The following is a 17,446-nucleotide window of genomic DNA, read 5'->3' as shown; positions in this document are numbered from 1 at the left end:
CAATTAATTGCCCCGAGGGGTGTTGATAGGTAATTATCATTTGACCAGCGCACGTGTGTCACAACATTGGCTTCCTTTCATTGGGACGTATGGAGGGGTGTTCATATTGTTACAGATTATCATTGAGTTATTTTAAACCTAAAATTAATATTTATTTTATTGTATTTCATTAAAAAATGATTTATTACTTTGTCTGGCAGATAAGGTGCATGTGCACTATCATTACGGAAGCACGTGATATAGGCATGAGTGAACGTCTAAAAATAACATCGGTAATGGCGGCCTCCTCGGAGACAATCAACATGCAGCTCAAATTACTTTTAACTTACTTTTTCATGTTATTTTGGTATCAAAAGATTATGAAAGTGACATTTTTAAGAAGCATACCTTCCAACAATAACTTTCCGAAGTTTAAAATATGGCAATAAACAAAAGAAATTGCATTGCCTATGTCTCTAGGTAATACTACGGTATGTACATATGATAGCCGTGTATCACCTGAAAGAAAAACTTGTCAAAATCCCATTGTGATGTAAAATACGCATCCCTTTCTCACAGTAATTTATTTTAGGAAAAAAGTGCGTATTGTATTCCCCCAAATACAGTATTTGAAAAAAATACAAACAACGATTTAATGCAATCTCCTTACCACAAACTCTCGTTTGCGGTCTAAGTCAACAGGACTTCTTAATTAACGTCATACTTCTGTCACTTAAACGGCTCGGGTATATCCGATTTTGTCGGAAACTTCCGAAAATTTTCGGAATCTCAATCCCGATGCCTGGGAAGTGATATCTTTTTATATTTTCTTCTTTGTTTTAATGAACTGAGAATAGGCAGTGCAAGTATAAAAGCTATGTAAAGGTTTTTGAAAGTAAGTAACTGCGCTCGCCCCAACGGTCGCACCGTAGAACATATTACTGTCTACTAGCAACCACAGCTAAAACTGTCTACAGGTAAAATATCTACAGGCAACCACAGCTAAAACTGTCTATGGGTAAAATATCTACAGGCAACCACAGCTAAAACTGTCTATGGGTAAACTATCTACAGGCAACTACAGCTAAAACTGTCTTTATGTAAACTATCTACAGGCAACCACAGCTAAAACTGTCTATAGGTAAACTATCCACAGGCAACCACAGCTAAATCTGTCCACATGTAAACTATCTACAGAAAACCACAGCTAAAGCTGTCTATAGGTAAACTATCTACAGGCAACCACAGCTAAAACTGTCTATAGGTAAACTATCTACAGTCAACCACAGCTAAAACTGATTATAGGTAAACTATCAACAGACAACCACAGCTATAACTGTCTTTATGTAAACTATCTACAGGCAACCACAGCTAAAACTGTCTATAGGTAAACTATCCACAGACAACCACAGCTAAAACTGTCTATAGGTAAACTATCCACAGACAACCACAGCTAAAACTGTCTATAGGTAAACTATCTACAGGTAACCACAGCTAAAACTGTCTATAGGTAAACTATCTACAGACAACCACAGCTAAAACTGTCTATAGGTAAACTATCCACAGGCAACCACAGCTAAAACTGTCTTTATGTAAACTATCTACAGGCAACCACAGCTAAATCTGTCTATATGTAAACTATCTACAGGCAACCACAGGTAAAACTATCTATATGTAAACTATCTACAGGCAACCACAGCTAAAACTGTCTATAGGTAAACTATCTACAGGCAACTACAGCTAAAACTGTCTTTATGTAAACTATCTACAGGCAACCACAGCTAAATCTGTCTATATGTAAACTATCTACAGGCAACCACAGGTAAAACTGTCTATAGGTAAACTATCTACAGGCAACCACAGGTAAAACTATCTATAGGTAAACTATCTACAGGCAACCACAGCTAAATCTGTCTATATGTAAACTATCTACAGGCAACCACAGGTAAAACTGTCTATAGGTAAACTATCCACAGGCAACCATAGCTAAACTGTCTATTGGTAAACTATCCACAGGCAACCACAGGTAAAACTATCTATAGGTAAACTATCCACAGGCAACCACAGCTAAAACTGTCTTTATGTAAACTATCTACAGGCAACCACAGCTAAATCTGTCTATATGTAAACTATCTACAGGCAACCACAGGTAAAACTGTCTATAGGTAAACTATCTACAGGCAACCACAGGTAAAACTATCTATAGGTAAACTATCTACAGGCAACCACAGCTGTCTATAGGTAAACTATCTACACAGCTTTAGGTAAAATATCTACTGGTAGGAGCAGCAAAAATGAAAGCTCTATGTTTAGTAGATTTTTCTTCTTTTTTATGTCAGTGTTGTTTCCAAAGCAGTTTTGCAATGATCAGTTCTGTGATTTATCTGCAAGCTTGCTTGAGATATATACACAAATATACTTTTTCTAAGCTTACTTTGTAAGGATGAAGCGGTTGTTTGTATTGTATTCCAGTATTGCGGATTCCTTTGTTAATTACATGAGATTGGAGCGGTTGTTTGTATTCCAGTATTGTGGTTTCCTTTGTTAGTTACATGAGATTGGAGCGGTTGTTAGTATTCCAGTATTGCGGTTTCCTTTGTTAATTACATGAGATTGGAGCGGTTGTTTGTATTCCAGTATTGGGGTTTCCTTTGTTAGTTACATGAGATTGGAGCGGTTGTTAGTATTCCAGTATTGCGGTTTCCTTTGTTAATTACATGAGATTGGAGCGGTTGTTTGTATTCCAGTATTGGGGTTTCCTTTGTTAATTACATGAGATTGGAGCAGTTGTTTGTATTCCAGTATTGCGGTTTCCTTTGTTAATTACATGAGATTGGAGCGGTTGTTTGTATTCCAGTATTGGGGTTTCCTTTGTTAATTACATGAGATTGGAGCGGTTGTTTGTATTCCAGTATTGCGGTTTCCTTTGTTAATTACATGAGATTGGAGCGGTTGTTTGTATTCCAGTATTGCGGTTTCCTTTGTTAATTACGTGAGGTGAAGCGGTTGTTTATATTCCAGTATTGCGGTTTCCTTTGTTATTTATGTGAGGTTGAAGCGATTGTTTGTATTCCAGTATTGCGGTTTCCTTTGTTAATTACGTAAGGTGAAGCGGTTGTTTATATTCCAGTATTGCGGTTTCCTTTGTTATTTATGTGAGGTTGAAGCGGTTGTTTGTTTTGTTTTCCAGTATTGCGGTTTCCTTTGTTATTTATGTGAGGTTGAAGCGATTGTTTGTATTCCAGTATTGCGGTTTCCTTTGTTAATTACGTAAGGTGAAGCGGTTGTTTATATTCCAGTATTGCGGGTTCCTTTGTTATTTATGTGGGGTTGAAGCGGTTGTTTGTTTTGTTTTCCAGTATTGCAGTTTCCTTTGTTAATTATGAGAGGTTGAAGCTGGTGTTTTTATTCCACAATTGCTGTTTCCTTTGTTAATTTTGTGAGGTTGAAGTGGTTGTTTATATTCCAGTATTGTGGTTTCCTTTGCTAATTACGTGAGGTTGAAGTGGTTGTTTGTATTCCAGTATTGTGGTTTCCTTTGCTAATTATGTGAGGTTGAAGTGGTTGTTTGTATTCCAGTATTGTGGTTTCCTTTGCTAATTATGTGAGGTGAAGCGGTTGTTTATATTCCAGTATTGCGGTTTCCCTGGTGGAGTTGATGGGGACTGTTGGTACCATGAGACCGGTTCTGGAGTCGCTATTCCATAGAATGCTGTTGTATTCACCTCCCCAACATAGACTGGATGCCCTGAAAGCTGTCAGAGAGGTAAATCCTTGTGTATTTGTCATGTTTAAGAGATGTCATTGTATTACACCTGGGAAACAATGTTAATCATACTCCAAGTTATAAGTATGAGAAAGACTGTGTATAACACCTGTTCTACTTTTTTGATAATAAGAATGGTAGATTTGGTTTTGATATTTGTTGAGAATGGACAATATTATCTGATTTCAGCTGCTGAGAACTCCAGAGAACCTGTATAACCTAGCAGCCCCAGCCATAGAACCTGTACAGAGGGAGAAGGCAGCGAAAAATCCCAACGCAGACATTTCTCTTCTCAAACTGTGAGTATTTATCCTTAGTTAAGTTTTACTGGTAGTGAATTAAAGGACATCATTTATCTTTTGAGGCATTAATGTCGCTCCCCTCCCATAAAACTCTTTTCTTTTAGCTGAAACAAAGTACTCACAACATCCTTATTAAAACCATAGTTTCTCTGTAGCTGTAATTGTTAGAACATACAGACTTGCAAAATAGTCTTACACAGGGAGATATAACTTGTATTTTGTGTAGAATTGTGGACTCACCATAATGACTTGTATTTCTGTGTAGGATTGTGGATAATGACTTGTATTTCTGTGTAGGATTGTGGATAATGACTTGTATTTCTGTGTAGGATTGTGGATAATGACTTGTATTTCTGTGTAGGATTGTGGATAATGACTTGTATTTCTGTGTAGGATTGTGGACTCTCTAGAGGAGTGCTGTCACTGTAATGACCTGGCTGTCTGTGTTACCAGTGTTAGCTGTGTGGAGGAGATGCTGGGAGCCCTAGAACTGACCTGTAAGGGGGAGGCAATCACCCCCAACCTCCAGAGGAGCATGAACAAGTTCTACAGGACCCTCTCAGAAACAAGTAAGATAAGTAAGATAAAGAGAGTATCACTTCTACTCTACAAAGAAACAGAATGAAGGGGGAGGGTGACATCTCTACTCTACAAGGAAACAAGATAAAGGAAAGGGTATCACCTCTACTACACAAAGAAACAAGATAAAGGGGGTGAGGTGGGGGTATCACGTCTTAACTTGAATTATCTCCACAGAAACAAGGAAGATAAAGGGGAATTGTAGGACCTGTTATCTTCACAGACCAAGATTTACCTGATTCTCTAAGTGATGGATATGAACTATGTCCCCTGTGTATATTTTTCTACCCTAGGTGTGTCCCGTCACAGTAGTGTTTCCTCCTGCTGCCAGGAAGCTGACGGAGAAACAGACACCCAGGATAACGACGTATTCCAACAGAACAAAACGGAGAATAAAGGAGGTCAGGGGGTCGTCAAGGGAGATCACTCTAACACAGAATACAGAATCCGGGAGGAAATCAAGAAACAGTACAACAGGTTAGGGAGGAACATGGAAGAGCTGGAGAAACAGAATGCCGAGGAGTTTGTACGGAAACTGGAGCTGTTTGTACCAAGGCTGGGACAGATGTTAGACGTGACAGACGTGGATGAAGCCCTGCAGCAGTTTGCTGCTGAGTTCTGTACAGGTGAGAGTTCTGTACAGGTGGGAGTTCTGTACAGGTGAATGTTCTGTACAGGTGGGAGTTCTGTACAGGTGAGTGTTCTGTACAGGTGAGAGTTCTGTACAGGTGTGAGTTCTGTACAGGTGAGATTTCTGTACAGGTTTGAGTTCTGTACAGGCAAGAGTTCTGTACAGGTGTGAGTTCTGTACAGGTGTGAGTTCTGTACAGGTGAGGGTTCTGTACATGTGTGAGTTCTGTACAGGTGAGAGTTCTGTACAGGTGTGAGTTCTGTACAGGTGTGAGGTCTGTACAGGTGAGTGTTCTGTACAGGTGAGAGTTCTGTACAGGCGAGAGTTCTGTACAGGTGAGTGTTCTGTACAGGTGAGAGTTCTGTACAGGTGTGAGTTCTGTACAGGTGAGAGTTCTGTACAGGTGAGAATCTATACAGGTGAGAGTTCTGTACAGGTGAGAGTTCTATACAGTAGAATGGCTTTGTGTATTTTCCTTTATAATTGTATATGTGACAATGGTTATAGGTCTTGGCTGAAATTTCATTGATCAATTTCCAAGAAGTTAGGAGAAAAATTACTATTAATAATACAAGACTAAAATGTAGAGCAAGATTGTTATTATATTCCATAGTAACTCAATGCTGATACTGAAGTGGTTGTTTTCCAGCATTATATGATACTCAATCACAAAGTGAAAGTGAAAGTCATATGGCCATCCTGAATGCTGATGGAGTGTATGTAGCCAGTATTAGTTCATTACATTTATGTTTACAACTGTCCACATCAGGATACTACCACAGGAGAGGCTATCCAAGTATTACAGAGGTAAATATAACATCAGGATACTACCACAGGGGAGGCTATCCACGTATTACAGAGGTAAATATATCTATAAAACCAGCCGTTTTTGAGAAATCACTTTCACAAAATCGGTAAGAAAAAAACAAAAATAAAAGTGGAAAAGAAACCTAAGAATAACAGAAAGGTCTTCCGCTAAAGAGAAGAAAATGGAGCGGACTTATTTATTTTAATTTTTCAACTGTGAAATAATGTTTATTTAGCCCTTGAATAAAATTATTTCATTGTGAAAGTACAAAAAAACTGTGGCAGAATTCAAGATTTTCCTGCTCTTTATGAATAATGCTGCAAAGAAGTGCAGATAGTGAGCTAAGTACATAAATCATCCTGGCACAGACAAGAACTGCCAAAGATTCTCCAAATTGTTGTTAAAATGCATGTTTACAATTTTTTAATCTCACAACCTCTTTGTTAAAATGTCTGACAACTGCTCAGCTGTGACATCACAGCCTATGACACTACATTACAAAACAACAGCAAAAGAAAAATCAAAGAAAAATTTAACAAACAGAAAATTCAATGTTTTTTAGTGGGATATGGAATTCATTTCATTTTTGGGACAGAATTTTTGCATCACAATTCTGAAAATTGATTAAAAACAAAATATCCTGTCCAACTTGTGCAATAAATTGTACATTCAAAACATTTACTACCATCTATGAATTTTGTAGAAGGACTTTGTAGACTCTGTGCTGGGCTGTGGACTGTTGCTTTTCCTCTCTCCGGCCTGGCTGAGAGAAGTCTACCATCAGCTGACTAGGAGAAACCTTTTACAGAGTGTATCAACGACTTCAACATCACCCCTCATCAACTTCCTCAAAGTTAAGTATCCTAAATAGACATTCAGTAAATCACCCTTTATCAACTCAGTCAAATATTGGTGTCCTAAATCAGTGTAGAATAAGTCTCCCCTGATCAACTCAATCAAGGATTGGTGTCCTAAATAATGTAGAATAAGTCAGCCCTCATCAACTCAATCAAGGGTTGGTGTCCTAAATCAGTGTAGAATGAGACACCCTTGATCAATTCAATCAAGGGTTGGTGTCCTAAATCAGTGTAGAATAAGTCACCCCTTATCAACTCAGTCAAAGATTGGTGTCCTAACTCAGTGTAGAATAAGTCACCCCTACTCAAATCAATCAAGGATTGGTGTCTTAAAGCAGACATTTAGAATAAGTCACCCTGATCAAAACAATCAATGATTGGTGTCCTAAATCAGTGTAGAATAAGTCACCCTGATCTACTCAGTCAAGGATTGGTGTCCTAAATCAGTCTAGAATAAGTCATCCTGATCAACTCAATCAAGGGTTGGTGTCCTAAAACATGTAAAATAAGTCACCCCTGATTAACTCAATCAAGGGTGGGTGTCCTAAACTCATCTGTCATTAAATCAATCAAGGGTTGGTGTCCTAAATCAGTGTAGAATAAGTCACCCTGATCAACTCAATCAAGGGTTGGTGTCTTAAATCAGTGTAGAATAAGTCACCCCTGATCAACTCAATCAAGGATTGGTTGTCCTAAATCAGTGTAGAATGAGTCACCGCTGATTAACTCAATCAAGGATTGGTGTCTTAAATCAGTGTAGAATATGTCACCCCTGAACAACTCAATCAAGGGTTGGTGTCCTAAATCAGTGTAGAATGAGTCTTCGCTGATCAACTCAATCAAGGATTGGTGTCTTCACTCAGTTTAAATAAGTCACCCCTGATCAACTCAATCAAGAATTGGTGTCCTAAATCAGTGTAAAATGAGTCATTCCTGATCAACTCAATCAAGGGTTGGAGTTCTAAATCAGTGTAAATAATTCACTCCTGATCAACTCAATCAAGGATTTGTGTCTTAAATCAGTGTAGAATAAGTCACCCCTGATAAACTCAATCAAGGATTGGTGTCCTAACTCAGTGTAAATAAGTCACCCTGATCAACTCAATCAAAGATTGGTGTACGAAATCAGTGTAGAATAAGTCACCCCTGATCAACTCAATCAAGGATTGGTTGTCCTAACTCAGTTTAGAATAAATTGCCCCTGATCAACTCTATCAAGGATTGGTGTCCTAAATCAGTGTAGAAAAAGTCAGCTTTAATCAACTTAATCAAGGGTTGGTGTCCAAAATCAACACACTAATGCACCCCTCCTCAACTCAATCTAGGGTTGTTGTTCAAAATTACTTAATCATTTATAAACCATTATCCTTTAGTTATTTACAATTTAGATTACTTTCACAGTATATGAATTTTGTATGAATATATGTAGACAAGCATTGCAATGAACTTTGCAAGCATGCATGATGTATTAAAAGTTGTTCCATTTATATGACAGTACTGTTGAACTGTTTAAAAATATTTCCGACTTCTCTCTGATACAAGTACATCTGTTTATGTATTTGTTTGTCTGATACAAGTACATCTGTTTATGTATTTGTTTGTCTGATACAAGTACATCTGTTTATGTACTGGAGATTGGCAAATAATTGCGATGGTTTTAATTTCGCTATGTTCGCAATTCATCATTTTTCTGCGAAAATAAACCCATTGTGAATGCTATCATTAGCTATTAAAAACGTTTAAATGATTGTAAGAAATTTTCATACAGCGTGAAATTAAAACCATCGCGATTGGAACTTTTTGAGAAATCGTGAAATTTTAACACCGTGGAATTAAAACGACTTACAGTATTTGTTTGTCTGATACAAGTACATCTGTTTACGTATTTGTGTTTTAGATATAGACGGCCTTGGTAATCACGAGAAGGGAGGCCAGTTTCTCTGCAGCTTCTCGTTTGTACAGACAGAAGAGGAGGTAGATAACAAAGACAGCCTCGTCAAATCAGGTCAGTACAGTATGTACACCAAATATTCAACGATCTTCAAGATATTCAGTAAGCAGTTTTGTTTGTTAAGACTCTTTTATATTTTGGCCAGACTGTTTCACAAAGATGTTGACACTGATTTTCTTTTTCAATGTGAAATTATTAAATAGATCAATCATTGCTATATTATTCTCAAGGAATATGCACAGGTACAGGCTAATCAGAAATGTATATTTTGAAAACCACATGATATGCAACTTATTTCATGAACTCCATCTTAATATAAGGTAGTTGATTTGCACATACTTTTACCTCTCCTTTCTCTTTTAGCTATTAAAAACTTTTAACATTTTGTCCGTCGTCCGTAAGCTGTCCGTCTGTAAATTTTCACATTTTCAACTTCTTCTCAAGAAATTAATTTTAACCAAACTTAGTACAAAGCATCCTTGGGTGAAGGGGAATTTAAATTGTTAAAATGAACTTTTTCAAGAGAGAAAAATAGGGTTGGGTCATTAAAAAATCTTCTTCTCAACCACTGGGCCAGTAAAGCTGAAACTTATGTGGAACGAGTGTAGATTGTTTGTTTGTCTGAAGGGCGGGGCCACAATGGGGAATCCAAGTTTTATGTAGAAATATATAGGAAAAATCTTTGAAAATCTTCTTCTCAAGAACCACTGCAAAAAGCTGAAACTTATGTGGAAGCATCCTTGTGTTAGATTCTAAATTGTTCATATGACCCCCGGCCCACAATTCCAAGTTTTACATAGAAATATATAGGAAAAATCTTTGAAAATCTTCTTCTCAAGAACCACTGGGCCAGAAAAGCTGAAACTTATGTGGAAGCATCCTGGTATAATGTAGATTCTAAATTGTTCAAATCATGACCCCCGGGAAGGGTGGGGCCACAATGGGGAATCCAAGTTTTATATAGAAATATATAGGAAAAATCTTTGAAAATCTTCTTCTCAAGAACCACTGGGCCAGAAAAGCTGAAACTTATGTGGAAGCATCCTGGTGTAGTGTAGATTCTACATTGTTCAAATCATGACCCCCGGGGGAAGGGCGGGGCCACAATGGGGTATCAAAGTTTTACATAGAAATATATAGGAAAAATCTTTGAAAATCTTTTTCTCAAGAACCACTGGGCCAGAAAAGCTGAAACTTATGTGGAAGCATCCTGGTATAATGTAGATTCTAAGTTGTTCAAATAATGACCCCCGGGGGAAGGGCGGGGTCACAATGGGGAATCCAAGTTTTATATAGAAATATATAGGAAAAATCTTTGAAAATCTTCTTCTCAAGAACCACTGGGCCAGAAAAAGTGAAGCTTATGTGGAAGCATTCTGGGGTAGTGTAAATTCTAAATTGTTTCCCCCGGGAGAAGGGCAGGGCCACAATGGGGTATCAAAGTTTTATATAGAAATATATAGGAAAAATCTTTGAAAATCTTTCTACTGGGCCAGAAAAAGTGAAGCTTATGTGGAAGCATTCTGGGGTAGTGTAAATTCTAAATTGTAGGAATCATGACCCCCGGGGGAATCATTGCTAATCAAAGTTTTACATAGAAATATATAGGAAAAATCTTTGAAAATCTTCTCACACTGGGCCAAAAAGGCTGAAACATATGTGCCCATGGAAGGATCATGTATATTTTGAAAATGTCTAAATTATGATCAGTGGGGTAGGGTGGGGATGCATTATGTATAACAAGGGGGAAATCTGGTAAAGAACAGAATGGTATTCTCAGGTGAGCGATGTGGCCCATGGGCCTCTTGTTTATGTTACTGTATACAGTTTTCGATTTGCACATCATATGGGCGAATTTAAAACGGGGCGAATTCAAAGAATACAGTATAATTTCTTTAAAAAAAAACTGTGACTGGGCGAATTTAAAACGGAGTAAAATTGTTTGCAAGTGTGAAAGGGCGAAAATAAGACGGGGCAAAAATAACCCTGTATACAGTATTAATTGAAGACAGATAAGCACAATAATGATTTCTTCTTATCAGATTTTGATAGTTATACTGATTTACTGTTGCCAGGGAGAATGTTTGCCCGTCGAGTCTTGTCTAAGTGCTGGGACAGTATCCTTGATGTTTTGTCCGTACTACTTAACGGGAACTCATCTTGTGGGATCTCCAGCAGCCTTGGGCTCCTCTTAGGGACAGAGGGGGCCAAGGAAGAGAGCCTGAGGGCAAGAGAGGCCATCTGTACCAGTCTGAATGGTCTACAGAGGGCTGCCAAGCTCTGCTGTGCACTGGGTAAGGGCTAGTATTGTATATACAGAGGACAACAAAGCTCTGCCGTGCTCTGGGTAAGGGCTAGTATAGTATATACAGAGGGCTGCCAAGCTCTGCTGTGCACTGGGTAAGAGCTAGTATTGTATCTGACTTCTCAGTTACACCAGATGTGGACTAGTGTAGATATATAGAGGATATCTATATTGTGTGATTTGATATTGGCTTTATCCAACGAGGTGAAATGGAGTATATATTCGCAAGGCTTGCCGAGCAAATATACTCCATTTCAGCGACTTGGATAAAGGTAATATCAAATCACACAATTATAGATGTTCTATTTATTTCATACAACTTTCCTTTTCACAAACCTTTGAGACTTCCCCTGTGAAACTACATGAATGACTGCCAAATTAAAATTGATGATGTATAACTTGATGACGTAGCACCGTTGATATTCACATGCCTCAAAAGAAAGTAGATCTTGTTCAAAATTTAGAATTTTTGCTATCTGTATCTTTGTAAACATTATGTGACAAGTGCTGGAGCTTTACATCAAACGAACATCTGACTGAAAGTTGTAAGGACCATGGGATCATGAAAATGAACTCTGGGCGATGGCAGTACAAAACGCATAAACGCGTTAGGCAAGGCTAAGGGCCTACTTATAGATTCATTGTTGATCCATGGTAAGTTACACCCATATTACTAGGTAGGCATACGTAATATAATATAAGAAGGTATTATTGAAGATGTTAAAGGAATTTTATAATAACAACTTAACTGCTAGGCTTTACTTTCTCCGAAAACGATTTAAAGGAGGGGGGGGGGGGGGTTAACCTTCAAGTAGCAAGGATAGGTTCCTTGATAGAATAAGACCCTTTTTTTAACATGTACAAGTCTTTTTCTTGCTTTTAATATTATCGCTCTTTATCATTCATTTTATTAGGGCAATATTTTTTACAAATAATAGTTTCAATAAGATAAAATCTTGAAGTGAGGGATCGTGTCAAAACCAGAAGTGCTATTGATAAAGCATCTACCCGTGGATAAAGCAAAAGTTTATCCAATGGCCTGTATCACCAACACGTATGAGATAAATGACATTATTTACACTGGGTAAGGGCAAGTATAGTATATACAGAGGGCTGCCAAGCTCTGCTGTGCACTGGGTAAGGGCTAGTATTGTATCTGACTTCTCAGTTACACTAGATGTGGATTAGTGTAGATATATGACATTATTTACACTGGGTAAGGGCTAGTACAGATCTGACATCTTACTCCAGTTATTTCCATATTCAAGACATCCTGTTTGTGGTAGTGTAGGGACACAGACATGGGTTATCAGTAACAGAACTTGCTGTGTTCAGAACAAAGACATCCTGTGTCACGTAGATTGATTTCTGTTTACAGGTTTACAGGAGTACTGTGGGGCTGTGTTCTGTCAGCTGGCCAGTACCTCCTGTGTTACGCTGGACACACAGAGAAGTCCCATCCTTGAGCGGAAGTCTCTCAACAAACCCGCCTCACATAAACCAAAACTGGTCAAGCTTCATGCATCTCACGTCCTCAGCATGGATGTTGTCATGACGACGGGGCTAGAGATGGGAAGCCACTCCGCGGACTGCTGGAAACATTTGTTCAGGTACAGTGTAAAGTATAACATGTTACCATGGTCACTGTAAAAAATGCACTGTGACAAAGAAAACTTATTTGGAAGATAAAATTTACTTTATTAAATGTAAATAAGGCATACATGGTTGCACAAATATGTTTTGCAGATTTTCTCGAAACACAAGTGATTTTCTGTTATTTCACAGTTGACTGTGTGTTGTAGGTGTTGTGCCTTTATCTCTGAGTTGGAGCACACTTACTTCTGTATGGGTAACAACCATTCCAACCTCCCCAAACTACAGCAGGAGGCGGCCGTAGACTCCGAGAATCAGGAGAACAGGTAAGAACCATTCCAACCTCCCCAAACTACAGCAGGAGGCGGCGGTAGATTCCGAGAACCAGGAGAGCAGGTGAGACTGTGTACAGCTGAGAATATTGACAGTAATTATGTACATGCCTTGTGATTGAGAAATACAGTATTTATCTATGGTTTTATAAACCTGTATTTTTGCAGTACCGTAATTTTCGGGTTATAGGTCGATACTTTTTTTCTCAGAACCGCTGGGGTCGCCCAATATACGAATTCGACCTTTCTTAGGCTCAAGTTTATGAAAAATGCCCCCAAATCAATAAAATTTACGTAAATTTCAGAGCAAATCTGTGCCACTTTTATAACTTTTTTCATTATTTTACGCAGAAAAATTAATGCCTAGGTAAACAATAAAATATTTATTCTATAGCTTTCTTACAAAATAAATTCCATTAAATATCCGTTGATGACAAAGGAAAAAACTGTGCTTCATCAAGTTAATAATTCCTCAACGTGTTATCCATTGCCATCATGCGGTAGCCATCTTGTGAAGTTAGGAAGTCGCTATCGTTTACTAAAAGTACAACCGCAACCGTATCAAAATTTAAAATACGAAAAAATTTTCAAGATCACAAGTGTAGTGTTTTACCATTAATTAGTAGATTGATAAATTGAAATAGTATTAATTTTTTTTATTGTAAAAGTCTTATATTTATTTTAATGTAAAATGAGTGAAATAAATTGTTGCCAGTCAATTCCTAAAAATCGTTTTGAAAGATAGTTTGAAGTTTTACAAGCAATTATGGAAATATACATGCGGATGATAAAAAATTAATTTTATTGATATGGAGTTTTACAAGCAAAGAATTAGTAATAAATGCAGGTTACAGAAATATGATTTAAGACAGAAATATAATTTTAACTGATATAATAAGGTTTATCAAAAGCTTCTTCGTACACAAGAAGTACACTGAATTACCGCTATACAAAGATTGGCTTCTAACGAATTTTAATTGTCTGACAGATAAAAGGATTTACACTGTGTGTACACGCAAAGGTTTCAACACCTGTGTTGGTTTAATACCCGCAGGGCATAATTAGCAAATCCACGTGCCGTTATAGGGTATTAGTGTTACACATCATTGAACAAACAAAGCCATGAAATTCATAATGACTGTCAAATTGTGGATGTACCGGTACTCTCAATTAAATCTATAAATTAAACTTTCAGCGTGGTAATATTATTTCAATTCTTTACTGTTGCTTTATATATACATTCAATGGTCGTTTGCGGGTTTTAGCAAATCCCTGAAGAAGAAAAATGAAAATGGCGGACATCGAAGCAATTGTCGTCCACCGGTAAATAACTAACTGAATAAACTATATTAGGAATGTGTCCAAGTTGTTCTGAAATCAGAATTATTATTCTTTGATCTCGGGTATTTCCCGAATTATAGCTTAAAATAAGAAACGTATTTACGTGTTATTTTTGCCTCTGGTTTAACAACAGTATGAAACTACGGAGGCATTGAACAGGCAAGTTGGAGAAAAAAAAAGTAACACAATTCAAAGAAGTTTTAACTAATTTTTTTAAAAACTTTATTTAAATGCTGTACTCATTAAAATACATGTTTGTTTTCTTGATACGTTCATGTTACGGAATTGCCCCGGTAATTTTAGAGGTTTACCTGTTCTGATACGTTGTATCTGCGTGAGAATCTTTAGAAAACGGGAAACAAAGCCTCGTCCTATATAGTAAGTTCGTCCTATCTTAGGATTTTTCAAAAATTAAGGCTGAAAATGAGCCTTTCGACCTATATACCCCATCGACCTATAACCCGAAAATTACGGTAATTATGTAGATGTATTTTGCTTGAGAAATCTATGATTTTATAAACCTTTATTTTTGCAGTAATTATGTAGACGAACCAGAGTTGTACAGTGTTTCCACCACTGCGGCTGTGCCAGTAGCACCGAGGATTAACATCACAGAGCTGATCAGACAGAGTGGGATTGAGTCTGGGTGGGAGAGGTCCATTACAGGGGGAGGTGTACTGAATGCCGCCCAGTCCTCAAAGGCACTGTGTGGGCTCTCTCAGGAAGTGGACAGGTAATAACAATGCCCAGTCCTCAAAGACACTGTGTTTGCTCTCTCAGGAAGTGGACAGGTAATAAAGCTGCCCAGTCCTGAAAGGCACTGTGTGGGCTCTCTCAAGAAGTGGACAGGTAATAAAACTGCCCTGTTCTAGAATTATGAGGTGTGTGTTTGTTTTCTCAGGAAGGAACATTATTTTCTGCCCTGTCCTAAAAATCTATGTCTGTTCTCTTCAAGGAAGTGGATATTTTAAAAGTAATGAAACAGACAAGTCCTAAAAGGTCTTGTGTACTGACTCAGAAAGTGAGTAGGTAATAAATCTTGTCTCTCCTTTGAAACTCTTTGTGGTCTCTCTAGGAAATGGGTAAGGAAATTATATATACTGCCATGTCTTTTTACTGTGTGCTATCCTGAGAACTTTAAATTATGAATAGCTCTTATTTTTACTTTGTATATATTGAAAAGTACTCATACACTGTAGAAATGTTCTACCATATTAATGTTTTAATGAGATTTTACATTATAATTGTCAGGCTGTTTGAGGAGGCAGCTAGTCAGCTGAATCTGCAGGCTCTGTTGGACTTCCTGTCGGAGCTCTGTGATTCCAGTCAGCACCAGTTGTTCAGTGTGACCCAGCAGGTGCCCCGGGAGGGAGGGGCCAGGGACTCTCAGCTACCCCCCAACTCCCTCCACCTGTACCGGCTCCAGGAGGTGCTGATGAAGGTGGTCCACAGTGACCGCCCGCTGCTTCACCTTATGAGGACCTGGAGTGTGGTGTCTCCTCATCTGGTCGAGGTTTGGAAGATATTTTCACATTCCTCCACTTTCTTATATGAATCGTTTTGTTAAAGTACAATTAGTAAGTGTTCAGTATTCTGGAGTATTTTAAAGAAATTGTTATGTAATTATTTCTTGACATTAAAGTTTACCCCAAAGATTACAGCTAGAATTACATCCTACTGCACATTGAAGTTACATGTACAGTAGTACCATTTTTTCTGTAGTCGGCTGGTCACAGGGACAGGAGTGTGTCTAAGATGGCCGTGACCTGCGTCCATGACTTTATTCTGGCCATGCTGAGTGACCGCCTGGAGTTGGCCTACTTCCACGTCAATGAGCTGCTGTGTAAGCCGTTTGAGAACATGTTATGTCTAGAAGTCTGTGATGGGGATGTACAGGACCAGGTATGACTTATTTTGATTTAGCATCTTTGTTAAGGAAAGAGTTTGAATAGATAATACATGTACAGTAAAACACGGTTATAGCGAAGTCCTGTGGACCTGTGAATTTAATTCACTATATCCGTAATTCGTTATATCCGTATAACGAATTCGTATAACCATATATAGCGAATTCGCAATATGAATGTTTTTCTTCAAGTGTTACTATCAAATATGTTAGGGAAGCAAATATTACAAAACATACCTTCGATAACTAAGGTTTTATTATGAATTGAATTTTATATACAAATGCTGAGAGAAAATAAAGTCAGTTCCATTATTCAAATTTTGAAATCTTTGAAAGTTTGTTATAAAAGATGTAAAATTCATTATATTTAACCTTAACGGGACTCAAAATCAGTTCGCTATATCCGTAAATTCGTTATATCAGAGTTCGTTATAATCGTAAAATTTTACAAAGATTTGTTAAGAATTTTGCCGGGGACCCAGAAAAACTTCGTTATATTCGTGAATTCGCTATATCCGTGTTCGTACTAAACGTGTTTTACTGTATATCCAATAGTATATGTACAGGAAGTCCCTGAGAGAGGTGTCATTTTTTTAATACATATATTTGCCACTCGACAGTTGAAACACTTTAAACAGCAAAAGATCAGATAATTTAAATTATGACAAGAAACATCTGTAATCTATATCTGCCTTTGATTTTATGCTATAATATCTTTGTAGATCGTTTGCTCTATCTGTGAGTTGGTGGAGGCCTGTACTGCTGACATTAAGTCAGGTTGGCGACCACTGTTTGGAGCTTTACGCGCTGTGAAGATTGAGTACACCACTAATGAGGAAGTTAACGATGCGCGACAGAGACACGTGGCGGCCGTGCTGGACGTGTTTGAGGTCTACCTCAGTACAGATAACGTCCTGGTGTTTGCTAATGCCACAGTCGATTGTATTCTGTGTCTTCTCAAGTACATCAGGGGACCAGGTCTGTGATAATTAGTGTAAACCAATCTTTATTCGCGTGCGAGGAATATTCACGAGTTTGACGACCTATTTTATCTCGTGAATATTAATCGCTGCGAACCAATGACTTCGCTTTGTAT

General features: G+C 37.8%; 1 protein-coding gene across 1 annotated transcript in view; it reads left to right on the top strand.

The window, feature by feature from the left end:
- Window positions 1-17,446, top strand: part of LOC134271723 (brefeldin A-inhibited guanine nucleotide-exchange protein 3-like) — a 36,130-nt gene that overhangs the window by 8,819 nt on the left and 9,865 nt on the right. The window contains 15 exon segments of the mRNA XM_062753934.1: window positions 3,613-3,745; window positions 3,935-4,044; window positions 4,441-4,616; window positions 4,920-5,252; window positions 5,907-6,064; window positions 6,769-6,918; window position 7,080; window positions 8,820-8,927; window positions 10,949-11,167; window positions 12,557-12,788; window positions 12,981-13,097; window positions 14,980-15,177; window positions 15,696-15,957; window positions 16,167-16,346; window positions 17,073-17,328. Of these exon segments, the coding sequence (XP_062609918.1) occupies window positions 3,613-3,745; window positions 3,935-4,044; window positions 4,441-4,616; window positions 4,920-5,252; window positions 5,907-6,064; window positions 6,769-6,918; window position 7,080; window positions 8,820-8,927; window positions 10,949-11,167; window positions 12,557-12,788; window positions 12,981-13,097; window positions 14,980-15,177; window positions 15,696-15,957; window positions 16,167-16,346; window positions 17,073-17,328 (2,633 nt within the window).

Source organism: Saccostrea cucullata, unplaced genomic scaffold, assembly GCF_032062105.1.
Source record: "Saccostrea cucullata isolate Sc308-1 unplaced genomic scaffold, CSIRO_AGI_Scuc_v1 ctg533, whole genome shotgun sequence".
Taxonomy (NCBI): Eukaryota; Metazoa; Mollusca; class Bivalvia; order Ostreida; family Ostreidae; genus Saccostrea; species Saccostrea cuccullata.
This window is presented reverse-complemented; position numbering and strand designations above follow the sequence as displayed.